This window comes from Coregonus lavaretus (assembly GCF_964263955.1).
Source record: "Coregonus lavaretus genome assembly, chromosome: 19".
Classification (NCBI taxonomy): Eukaryota; Metazoa; Chordata; class Actinopteri; order Salmoniformes; family Salmonidae; genus Coregonus; species Coregonus lavaretus.
This window is the reverse complement of record NC_140006.1, coordinates 14,657,426-14,670,693: the sequence shown is the minus strand read 5'-3', so window position 1 is coordinate 14,670,693 and position 13,268 is coordinate 14,657,426. Positions and strand designations below refer to the sequence as shown.

The window sequence follows — 13,268 nt, the reverse complement described above, 5'->3', positions numbered from 1 at the left end:
TTTCTCAATACTTTGTTATATACCCTTTGTTGGCAATGACACAGGTCAAACGTTTTCTGTAAGTCTTCACAAGGTTTTCACACACTGTTGCTGGTATTTTGGCCCATTCCTCCATGCAGATCTCCTCTAGAGCAGTGATGTTTTGGGGCTGTTGCTGGGCAACACAGACTTTCAACTCCCTCCAAAGATTTTCTATGGGGTTGAGATCTGGAGACTGGCTAGGCCACTCCAGGACCTTGAAATGCTTCTTACGAAGCCACTCCTTCGTTGCCCGGGCGGTGTGTTTGGGATCATTGTCATGCTGAAAGACCCAGCCACGTTTCATCTTCAATGCCCTTGCTGATGGAAGGAGGTTTTCACTCAGAATCTCACGATACATGGCCCCATTCATTCTTTCCTTTACACGGATCAGTCGTCCTGGTCCCTTTGCAGAAAAACAGCCCCAAAGCATGATGTTTCCACCCCCATGCTTCACAGTAGGTATGGTGTTCTTTGGATGCAACTCAGCATTCTTTGTCCTCCAAACACGACGAGTTGAGTTTTTACCAAAAAGTTATATTTTGGTTTCATCTGACCATATGACATTCTCCCAATCCTCTTCTGGATCATCCAAATGCACTCTAGCAAACTTCAGACGGGCCTGGACATGTACTGGCTTAAGCAGGGGGACACGTCTGCCACTGCAGGATTTGAGTCCCTGGCGGCGTAGTGTGTTACTGATGGTAGGCTTTGTTACTTTGGTCCCAGCTCTCTGCAGGTCATTCACTAGGTCCCCCCGTGTGGTTCTGGGATTTTTGCTCACCGTTCTTGTGATCATTTTGACCCCACGGGGTGAGATCTTGCGTGGAGCCCCAGATCGAGGGAGATTATCAGTGGTCTTGTATGTCTTCCATTTCCTAATAATTGCTCCCACAGTTGATTTCTTCAAACCAAGCTGCTTACCTATTGCAGATTCAGTCTTCCCAGCCTGGTGCAGGTCTACAATTTTGTTTCTGGTGTCCTTTGACAGCTCTTTGGTCTTGCCCATAGTGGAGTTTGGAGTGTGACTGTTTGAGGTTGTGGACAGGTGTCTTTTATACTGATAACAAGTTCAAACAGGTGCCATTAATACAGGTAACGAGTGGAGGACAGAGGAGCCTCTTAAAGAAGAAGTTACAGGTCTGTGAGAGCCAGAAATCTTGCTTGTTTGTAGGTGACCAAATACTTATTTTCCACCATAATTTGCAAATAAATTCATAAAAAATCCTACAATGTGATTTTCTGGAGAAAAAAAATCTCAATTGTCTGTCATAGTTGACGTGTACCTATGATGAAAATTACAGGCCTCGCTCATCTTTTTAAGTGGGAGAACTTGCACAATTGGTGGCTGACTAAATACTTTTTTCCCCCACTGTATGTATGACCTGTGACCCCCCCTCCCCAAGGTGGGCCCATAGATATGTCATTACCATTCCAATTGTTTCATACCTTATTAAGTTAATAACATGTCAATTGCCTTAGATTGAGAAGATTGCTCCCTGATAATACAAAATTACATTTCATACACTCAATCCTGTTGGCCCAACTAACCGCATAGGGGTCATAACATATAATGCAGTGATAGCCACATTTAGCTACCTCCGACACATTTTTTTATTTTATTTTTTTATTTAGCAGACGCTCTTGGCTGTCATACCAAAATATAACCCACAGACATGGACCTTAATGAAAATCATCATTAGACTTTGCCACCCCAAAGTGGACAAATTTGTGTAATGTGGCCCTCAGGCCCATGGACTAATAGCAATAGGAATTAATAATCAGCTGATACTATGAATTGCCAATTGAGCACCACTGCCTGAAGGGGACTGTAGGGGGTAGTATATTGACCCACCTGCTGATCCAGGAATCTATTGGTTGCTGGAAATATCCCTGGGATGTATTGTTTTAAGACTGACTCATGGTTGTGTGGTCTTAGATGAAATGGGAGATGGCAGGGATGGGCATGTCTTTGAGGAATGGTGAGGGGAAGGAATTAGTGCAGCGACATTGAGAAAACAAAAATGTGTCACGTGCCTATGGCATGCAAAAACAACAACCTTTAGAGGCAAAGTGCTGAGTCGCGAGGACACGAGATCCCATCACCCGTCCTGGAAAACAGTCAACAGTACAGATAGCCTATCTCAACAGGTCAAACTGTTTATGTCTCAAACATGGCATGGACAGAAGTAGCAGGACCTCAAGTCATCAGCTGATCTGATTTACAATCCATCAAAAATAATCTCCTCCCTCTTCCTAATATCTATCAGAAATGTACATTTCTGAATATTCTGTACATATTGATATGTTGAGTTGATGTTGCTGTGTGTGTGTGTCTTTATGTGACCCTGTTCTTTGAAGTACGCCCCTCACTACATTCAGTACCAGTCAAAAGTTTGGACACACCTACTCATTCAAGGGTTTTTCTTTATTTTTACTATTTTCTACATTGTACAATAATAGTGAAGACACCAAACTATGAAATAACACATATGGATTCATGTAGTAACCAAAAAAGTGTTAAACAAATCAAAATATATTTTATATTTTAGATTCTTCAAAGTAGCCACCCTTTGCCTTGATGACAGCTTTGCACACTCTTGGCATTCTCTCAACCAGCTTCACCTGGAATGCTTTAACAACAATCTTGAAGGAGTTCCCACATGCTGAGCACTTGTTGGCTGCTTTTCCTTCACTCTGCGGTCCAACTCATCCCAAACCATCTCAATTGGGTTGAGGTCGGGGGATTGTGGAGGCCAGATCATCTGATGCAGCACTCCATCACTCTCCTTCTTGGCCAAATAGCCCTTACACAGCCTGGAGGTGTGTTGGGTCATTGTCCTGTTGAAAAACAAATGATGGTCCCACTAAGCGCAAACCAGATGGGATCGCACGAAGTGAGCTGGCAACCAGAGGGTTGCTGGTATCAAAACCTTGATGCTATTGCCTGCTGTTGTGCCCTTGAGCAAGGCACTTAACCGCTCACAACAACAGCTCCCCGGAATCCCTGTGGCACCCCCCCACACCTCTCCAAAACCTGTATATGTACAGTATGTATGTATGTATATATGTATGTACACTGTGTGTACAAAACATTAGGAACACCGGCTCTTTCCATGACATAGACTGACCAGGTGAATCCAGGTGAAAGCAATCAAGTGTAGTTGAAGGGGAAGAGACCGGTAAAAGAAGGATTTTTAAGCCATGAGACAATTGAGACATGGACTGTATGTGTGCCATTCAGAGGGTGAATGGGCAAGACAAAATATTTAAGTGCCTTTGAACGGGGTATGGTAGTAGGTGCCAGGTGCACCGGTTTGAGTGTGTCAAGAACTGCAACGCTGCTGGGTTTTTCACACTCAACAGTTTCATGCCATGATGAATTGAGGCTGTTCTGAGGGCAAAAGGGGGTGGAACTCAAAATTAGGAAGGTGTTCCTAATGGTTTGTCCACTTTCAGAGGGGTGGGTTAAAAGCGGAAGTCAAATTTCGGTTGGACCTTGTGTGCAATTGACAAATAAAGTGATCTTAATCTTAATCTGAGCAATATGGATGTCAAGAATGTGTGCATTGTGTGATGCTTTTTGATTATTTTTTGGCACCACAGCAAATGTCAACCTTCATTTCCAATGGACTACAATGGTCAATCTTAAACCCTCACTGCACTCTCTCACCTTTTGAGCGGGGATACCAGTCCTTCATCTCCAGGAGACATGAAAGGTTACCTCATTCAATAGTGAGACCCATAGGCCCCCTGGATGGTGTGAAACTGAGAAGGAAAGGCTGTGATTGACTGGTGGATTATAAAGCAATCAGTACATTTTTTAAAGAAGTGGATCTCTCAGGGCTGACAAGGACTTCTGACATACAGTTTCTTTTGTCATGCTCTTCAGATGGCCAATGAGCTAATCCTCTCAAATCCAGCTCTGCCAGGACTGGACCAACTTCCTAGGACTACAACGTGACTACTTTGGACTACAACTCCCATCATTCCCTGAAGAGAAATATAACACAGCTCTGATGGTGGAGAAGCTATTTTGGGACTGTTGCCTTTTAAGGAGTTGTATGGTTTTGTTTTCCTTGGACTAATTTAATCAACTGGAGGTTGAATAATGAACAAAGTCTGATGGAGATAAAAACACCTTTTGGAAATGGTGCCATGACATGGTGCCACAGTTGGAAACAAACATTTTAGGAAACGAACACATCCACGTGCATGTGTGAGTGCATGTGTGTGTGTGTATGTGTGTGTTTGCGTGCGTGTTTGCATGTACGTAGGTGCAATGTGTGTGAGACATATGTCTACTCATCAGGGTGTTTTGATTAATGATATATTAATCATCATTTATGTTATAGACATTGAGGCCTAGCCCAGGGGTGGGGGCAGTACAGCAGGTTTTGGCCCCAGTACTGCGGTGTCGGCTGACTGGGCTCACTGGGCTGGCTGACTGACGGCTGCAGTACTGTAACTGTCAGCAGATCCTAGAGACTTGAGTGTCACCAGCACCTTGCCAAAATAGTCCTGGGTCGTTGTGGCTTTGGCTCTATATTTATCCAGTGCTGTTTGTGCGTCCTACAGTGCATTCGGAAAGTATTCAGACCCCTTCCCTTTTTCCACATTTTCTTACGTTACAGCCTTATTCTAAAATGGAGTAAATCATTGTTTTTCCTCATCAATCTACACACAATATCCAATCATGTCAAATTTATAAAAACCAGACCCTTTGCTATGAGACTTGAAATTGAGCTCAGGTGCATCCTGTTTTCATTGATCATCCTTGATATGTTTCAACAACTCGAATGGAGTCCACCTGTGGAAAATTCAATTGATTGGACATGATTTGGAAAGGGACACACCTGTCTATATAAGGTCCCAGAGTTGACAGTGCATGTCAGAGCAAAAACCAAGCCATGCGGTCAAAGGAATTGTCCGTAGCGCTTCGAAACAGGATTGTGTCGAGGCACAGATCTGGGGAGGTGTACCAAAAAATGTCTGCAGCATTGAAGGTCCCCAAGAACACAGTGGCCTCCATTATTCTTAAATGGAAGAAGTTTGGAGCCACCAAGACTCTTCCTAGAGCTGGCCACCCGGCCAAACGGAGCATTCGGGAGAGAAGGGCCTTGGTCAGGGAGGTGACCAAGAACCCGATGGTCACTCTGACAGAGCTCCAGAGTTCCTCAGTAAAAGGCACATGACAGCCCGCTTAGAGTTTGCCAAAAGGCACCTAAAGGACTCCCAGATCATGAGAAACAAGATTCTCTGGTCTGATGTAACCAAGATTGAACTCTTTGGCCTGAATGCCAAGTGTCACGTCTGGAGGAAACCTGGCACCATCCCTACGGTGAAGCGTGGTGGTGGCAGCAACATGCTGTGGGGATGTTTTTCAGCAGCAGGGACTGGGAGACTAGTCAGGATCGAGGGAAAGATGAACAGAGCAAAGTACAGAGAGATCCTTGATGAACATCTGCTCCAGAGTGCTCAGGACCTCAGACTGGGGTGAAGGTTTACCTTCCAACAGGACAACGACACTAAGCACACAGCCAAGACAACGCAAGAGTGGCTTCAGGACAAGTCTCTGAATGTCCTTCAGTGGCCCAGCCAGAGCCCGGACTTGAACCTGATCTAACATCTCTGGAGAGACCTGAAAATAGCTGCGCAGCGACGCTCCCCATCCAACCTGACAGAGCTTGAGAGGATCTGCAGAGAAAAATGGGAGAAACTCCCTAAATACAGGTGTGCCAAGCTTATAGCATCATACCCAAGAAGACTCGAGGCTGCCAAAGGTGCCTCAACAAGGTACGGAGTAAAGGGTCTGAATACCTATGTAAATGTGATATTTCCATTTTTTTTATTTTTAATACATTTGCAAACATTTCTAAACTTGTTTTTGCTTTGTCATTATGGGGTATTGTGTGTAGATTTGAGGGGGGAATAAGGCTGTACCGTAACAAAATGTGGAAAAAGTCAACGGGTCTGAATACTTTCCTAATGCACTGTATAGTGCTGTGTTGCTTCTTACATAGTGCATACTCAATCTGGAGCATCTAGATTCAACTCTGATTGCTGTTGATTTGATTACTAGTATGCTGTGTATCTCTATATGTATAGGGTAGATAGAACATTGTTAACTGGACCTGGGATCTTGGCCCTGATTCCACTTTATGGGCAATAGTGTTGTAGGCTATTAGAAAGGTAGTAGTGTCATGACATTATGTGAAGCTAATTTGCTGTGCACTCTGTTTTGGTCTATTGCTGAGAGAGAGAGTGTACTCTAGGTCAGTCAATGGGAATAGAAGAGGAGAGCAAGTCAGCTCTTTTAGATCCCGTCCCTGATTTGTCATAAAGCGAACTCTCCCCTTGCAGGCAGGCAAGAAATCTGCCCTCTTGTCAATTCATGGGCCCACACAGCAACCTTATATAGCTGTAGTAGTCTGTTTGGCTAAAAGCCTTTAGCTGAGTTTAGCCCTCAATCTGTTTAACAGGCATATCTAGGCCCTAACCCCCTTAGGACCTCTTCATATGAATACCCCTCCCCATGACAAATATGGACAGATAACCCACTGGGCAAAGATGTCAGTTCAATGTCTAGTTTTGATTTATACTCTTATCCAGAGCGATTTACAGTAGTGAGTGCATACATTTTCATACATAGTAAAAACTTTGATTCAATCAGTTTGTGCCCAGTTGGACGTGTCTACAGGGTAAAACCTATTAATCTGACAAGTAAATAGTGTGGACACTGAAAGTCAACTTTCCTGGGACATCCTGCTATTGTACTATTTTAACACTGTATAATAATTCACCTCTGATATTTGGGCCACTGTTTTATATTTATTCACAAATAAAGATTCTCCAAACAGGAACATAATAACTGCACAAAAAGACATAAAGCAAGGGCCACTATTGCTTGCATCCTGCGGTTACTGGCTAGGATCTATAGGCCTACAATCAGTGCCAGGCCAGCTATTATCATTGCCCATGATGTGGAACATGACAGGAACATGCCTGGTTATGGAACTTGCTATGCAATGAAAGTAACTGCACAGAAGCACCTGATAAATGGTCCTTTATGCCAGTCTGTGTGTCTGTGTGTGTATGTTTGGGTGCCTGCACCTCCTTTTATGAAGTGTGAGGAGATCTGTGAAAGCAGGGTTGCACCTGTTGCTATCCAAACACCCAGTTACCCCAACACAGTCTGCAGAACTGTTATCCAGCCCCGTCTGAATGCATGCCACAGATGTGGCAACATCATTGGTTGAACTGGTTGTCAGACATAAGGGTCAAGTTTCACACAGATTTAGAAAGTGCATGGACAGCGCTCTGAGTCCCAGGCTTTTATGGTGGTGGAACTGGAAGGAAATGTGTGTGAAATAAGACAAGAAATAAGAGAAGACAACAACATTTCTGTTTGCTGTAGTGTGTACACAGTAAACTGAGTATAACACCTATCCCTCCAGCAAACCCACAAAGCTGAGGGTGTGGAAGTGAATGCATATACATGTCCTTACAGAACACTGATAAATAAACTTGAAAACAAACTCCCTGTATGTCCCTATAAGTTGTCCATACATGACAGAGAGGATATTCCTGCTCAGGCATAAGGGTGCCACTGTATGTATTCAGTTTATATGACAGATTCTTTTATTTCACAGCTTGCAGCTCAGGTCCTTGACGACATTGATGATGAGGAGATTGGATTCGGCCTTGTTGATGAAAAGAAGGGCAGTATTGTTGCTAAGAAACTAGGTAAATACATACTGAAATAGACACTATTACCTTTATTCAAGATTGGTATGATTATTTAAAGTTCTGAGGTCAGTTATGGCGAAATGTTTCCATCTTTCACATGATCCATCTAAGCATCACCACTGACCAGGTGGACTAAACTACCTAATAAACTAAACTACCTGACCTGTCTCACTGGATGCATCTCAATAGTCATAAGTGGATTCCTCTCCTCGTCTTGCCTCCTTCATTTGCACCGATCAGGTGGACATGGCGGACGCCTGTCGCCCACTGAGACATCACCTTTTTAATTATCTAATCTCAGTGATGATGAAGGAAAGGAAACAAGGAAACTAAGCCACATTGAGATGCACCCAATGTGTCACTGTGCTAAGGCAGTCCATAAGAAAGCCTGACCTCTAGTGGATTTAAGGGTATATGGAACCCCTGAGTAGAACCTCTGTTTTCTCCTCAGGACTGGAGGAGGTCGACAGCATCTACATCTTCACCGAGGACGAGATCATTGAGTATGATGGGGAGCTTGCTGCAGACACAATTGTGGAGTTCATCTTTGATGTACGTGAGAATAATGTCACCCAGTTATGTCCTCTTTTACCTGGCTTCAATTTGTAGAAACAGACTATTTGTCCACTACTGATATATCCTGTACTGTTTCTTTCTCTTTCCCATCCCCATGCATCTCTCTTTTACTCTGTTCTAGGTTCTTGAAGACCCAGTTGAGATCATTGAGAAAGACGGGGAAGTTAAAGGTTTCCACAACATTGAGGAGGACATCAAACTGGTGGGCTACTTTAAGAGTGAAAAGTCTGAACGTAAGAATCTATAATGTATTCCTTTAACATTGTAATTTCGCATATGTTTTTACTGTATGGTATAAGTCTGCTCATGTGTATACTATTTTATGGATAAAACAATGTATTTACAGTGTATTTGTCAACAAAAAATCTGAATTATTTAGATATTTAATAAGGTCTTAACGGATGCCTGTAACATTTCAGATTATTTGGCCTATGTGGACGCGGCTGAGGAGTTCCATCCACACATCAAGTTCTTCGCTACATTCACTCCCAAGGTGAACAACCTTACCCACTAACAACTACATCCTAAAAAGTACACCGGAGCTCTACTCTCCTCAAACTGTAGCCCATTGCTCTTTCTGACCAGTCCTCTGTGTTCCAGGTTGCCAAAGATCTGGACCTGAAGGTGAATGAAGTGGACTTCTATGAGCCCTTCATAGATGAACCCATAGTTATCCCTGGAAAACCATACACAGAGGAGGAGCTTGTTGCGTACATTGAGGATCACGACAGGTGAGATTCATGAACACAGTGGCCAGAATGGCACAATATACACTACATGACCAAAAGTATCGTCGAACATCTAATTCCAAAATCATGGGCATTCATATGGAGTTGGTCCCCCCTTTGCTGCTATAGCAGCCTCCACTCTTCTGGGAAGGCTTTCCACTAGATGTTGGAACATTACTGCGAGGATTTGCTTCCATTCAGCCACAAGAGAATTAGTGAGGTCGGGCACTGATGTTGGTCGATTAGGCCTGGCTCGCAGTCGGCATTCCAATTCATCCCAAAGGTGTTTGATGGGGTTGAGGTCAGGGCTCTATGCAGGCCAGTCAAGTTCTTCCACACCGATCTCGACAAACCATTTCTGTATGGACCTCGCTTTGTGCATGGGGGCATTGTCATGCTGAAACAGGAAAGGGCCTTCCCCAAACTGTTGCCACAAAGTTGGAAGCACAGAATCGTCTAGAATGTCATTGTATGCTGTAGTGTTAAGATTTCCCTTCACTGGAACTAAGGGGCCTAGCCCGAACAATAAAAAACTGCCCCAGACCATTATTCCTCCTCCACCAAACTTTACAGTTGGAACTATGCATTGAGGCAGGTAGTGTTCTCCTGGCATCCGCCAAACCCAGATTCGTACGTTGGACTGCCAGATGGTGAAGCGTGATTCATCACTCCAGACAACACGTTTTCACTGCTCCAGAGTCCAATGGCGGCGAGCTTTACACCACTCCAACCGACGCTTGGTATTGCGCATGGTGATCTTAGGCTTGTGTGCGGCTGCTCGGCCATGGAAACCCATTTCATGAAGCTCCCGACTAACAGTTCTTGTGCTGAAGTTGCTTCCAGAGGCAGTTTGGAACTGAGTGTTGCAACCGAGGACAGACAATTTTTACGCACTACGTGCTTCAGCACTCGGCAGTCCCGTTCTGTGAGCTTGTGTGGCCTACCATTTCACGGCTGAGCCGTTGTTGCTCCTAGACGTTTCCACTTCACAATAACAGCACTTACAGTTGACCGGGACAGCTCTAGCAGGGTAGAAATTTGACGAACTGACTTGTTGGAAAGGTGGCATCCCATGACGGTGCCACGTTGAAAGTCACTGATCTCTTCAGTAAGGCCATTCTAGTGCCAATGTTTGTCTATGGAGATTGCATGGCTGTATGCTTGATTTTATACACCTGTCAGCAACGGGTGTGGCCGAAATAGCCGAATCCACTAATTTGAAGGAGTGTCCACATACTTTTGTATATATAGTATATGATGAGGAGAGCCAGGATTTTTTTCCTGGCTGTGTGATTTGACTTGGAAAAACTCCAGGCCCTATAACTAGGTGTAAAGGGAATTTTCAGGTTAACCAAAAGGAGAGCAGTCGTTGATTAAATCAATCAAAATCAACAGTTGCAACTGAGAGACACCTCCAGAGAAAATGTCTAACGGGCCTATTGGAAACAGTACTAAATGTTCAATAAACGTCAACCCGAGAGGTTTGTACGAAGTCAAAACAAAAGACAGTGACTTTGCCAGCTGCTACAGAATCACAGTGTTCATAATGTCATCAATACAATAATAATCAGTGTGTCATATGTCCTTGTACCTTCAGTAGCTCTTGCGTCAATCACTATGAAACGAGATGAGATTAATCCATAACATTCAGCAACAAGTCTAGCGACCATCAACCCATACACAAATTGAGTTTCACAAATAGAGCACTGAAAATAATGTGCATTGCAGAAAGGGAAAACATAGAAAATATGCTAAGCATTGTGTTCATCTTAAATATTCCCAGTAAACTTCCTCATTGAACAATAAAAAAATAAATTGCATCCTATTTCTTTACAGACCAACCCTGAGGAAGATGGAACCAGATAACATGTATGAGATCTGGGTAAGCTATACCAACTATTCCCATAAAAATGTAATTTATCTCACCCTACTTTTACCCTTAACCCAATGACATGGTTAAATGTTTTGTGGATTTTATGTTTAATTCACGTTAGTTTACAACTCAATCAAATGTAAATCAAAACTAAATGTTTAAATGTCTGTGGCCAGTGGGTAGTCTATTTGTATTTATCAGGGATCCCTGCCAAGGCAGCAGCTACTCTTCCTGGGGTCCAAACATATTAAGGCACTTACATTACATATAAAACAAAATATAAAACAGTACATCATATAACATTATTACACCACTACATATCTACAATACAAAAGTATAATACCACCATACAACAATATTACAATGTACGTGTGTGTAGAGTGCATGTGCTAGCGCTTGTGTGCGTATGCGTGTGTCTGTACCTTCGTGTGTGTCTCTTCACAGTCCCCACTGTTCAATAAGGTATATTTGTATTCGTTTTTTAAAATCTAATTCTACTGCTTGCACCAGTTACCTGATGTGGAATAGAGTTCCATGTAGTCATGGCTCTATGTAGTACTGTGCGCCTCCCATTGTCTGTTCTGGACATGGGGATTGTGAAGAGACCTCTGGTGGCATGTCTTGTGGGGTATGCATGGGTGTCCGAGCTGTGTGCTAGTAGTTTAAACAGACAGCTCGGTGCATTCAGCTCGGTGCATTCTATATTCCCCATCTCACTTTTCTCACTTTTCTTAGGAGGACGACATCGATGGCGAGCACATCATTGCATTCGCAGAGGAGGACGACCCAGGTACAGAACTAAAGGGGCAACTAATGAGTCAATAGGACTGGGTAGGGGAGGAAGGAACCATTTTCAGCAAGAGGGGTTTCATAAGGCTTATGTGCATTTAACCCTTGATCTTGTGACTTTCCAGATGGTTTTGAGTTCCTGGAAATCCTGAAGGAAGTAGCAGAGGAGCACAATGATAATCCCAACCTTAGCATTGTCTGGATTGACCCAGATGACTTCCCCCTGGTAAGATCATGTTCATGGCTTGTCACTTATCAATACAATAAGATCCATCTATCCAATTTCCCCCATTTAGATATGGTGGACAAAGATATGAGATTCTGATTACTGTTGCTTTCTTCCTGGAATATTATCCTTCCTCTTTAGCTTGTCCCATACTGGGAGAAGACCTTTGGAATTGACCTGGGCTCTCCCCAGATTGGTGTTGTGGATGTTGAAGATGTGAGTAACGTTCCTGTTATGATCCAAATTGTTCTGTACGAGGAGCCATGTGGTTCCACTAGCATAAAAAAAAATCCAATAGTCTATCTTTGGCATTGAATTGCTTTTTCTCTCTCTATAGGCTGACAGTGTATGGATGGAAATTGACGATGATGACGACCTGCCAAGCGCAGATGAGCTTGAGGAATGGATCGAAGATGTTCTGTCAGATGAAATTGATCCAGATGATGATGACGACGAAGATGATGATGATGACGACGATGACGATGATGATGATGACGACGACGACGATGATGACGACGACGACGACGACGACGACGATGACGACGACGATGATGAGTAAATCGTTGATGTCATCAATGTATAAATCTGGCCAATATAATCTGGCCAATCAACATCATCACCTTCCTCAAATCTTCCTTGTCCTCTGTTGTAATAAGTCATTAGGTTAAATCTGTCAGCTCATATGGACATCCTCATGTTTTCAACATCCTCGCTCAGAGCATCTTGCCAAAATATTGTTCCATTTCCCAAGCTATCCTAAACTCCCTTTGCTTTGAATTCATAAAATACAGTACTTTCTCAGAGCCCCAGTCAATTTTTTATTCACACCTGTAACTTTGCCATCCGTCCAATATGAAAAGGGAAAACATGCTAAATTGATTTAGAAAATAATATTTTCACAAATGAATAATTGGATATTCACTAGCACTTAACCTAAAAACACCTAATGCTTCTGATTTTATATTTCAAACAAATAAAGGGGTTACTCTGTTGATACATTTTAAGTCTAAGGCCATCTGTAAACTTGTTGTTTGAATGTATTTTGTTTTTGTTTTATTTTCTCTGGAATAAATGTTCGCCCCTCTCCCAAATCCAAGGGCGCTAGCAGGCTTTTCCTAAAATTATTGTAACTTTACTTGAAAAGAGCGGTTAGCTTTTTTCTTCTTGTGCACTGAAAAGTGCTGTAAATCACATGGATGTTTTCTACTGATAAAGAAATATAACAACAACAGTATTCTATTTTTTTAAACAAGAAAACTTAAACATACTGTAAAGTCTTAAAATAAATGACAGCTTGGAAAGAGATTTA

General features: G+C 42.9%; 1 protein-coding gene across 1 annotated transcript in view; it reads left to right on the top strand.

The window, feature by feature from the left end:
* The window catches only part of LOC311146772 (calsequestrin-1-like), a 27,683-nt gene extending 14,415 nt beyond the window's left edge, over nucleotides 1-13,268 (top strand). Inside the window, exons 3-12 of the mRNA XM_084183353.1 lie at nucleotides 7,671-7,764; nucleotides 8,219-8,319; nucleotides 8,465-8,576; nucleotides 8,763-8,836; nucleotides 8,944-9,074; nucleotides 10,908-10,953; nucleotides 11,680-11,734; nucleotides 11,859-11,959; nucleotides 12,101-12,175; nucleotides 12,297-13,268. Of these exons, the coding sequence (XP_084039479.1) occupies nucleotides 7,671-7,764; nucleotides 8,219-8,319; nucleotides 8,465-8,576; nucleotides 8,763-8,836; nucleotides 8,944-9,074; nucleotides 10,908-10,953; nucleotides 11,680-11,734; nucleotides 11,859-11,959; nucleotides 12,101-12,175; nucleotides 12,297-12,518 (1,011 nt within the window). The 3' untranslated portion in view covers nucleotides 12,519-13,268. The remainder of the gene's footprint in view (nucleotides 1-7,670; nucleotides 7,765-8,218; nucleotides 8,320-8,464; nucleotides 8,577-8,762; nucleotides 8,837-8,943; nucleotides 9,075-10,907; nucleotides 10,954-11,679; nucleotides 11,735-11,858; nucleotides 11,960-12,100; nucleotides 12,176-12,296) is intronic.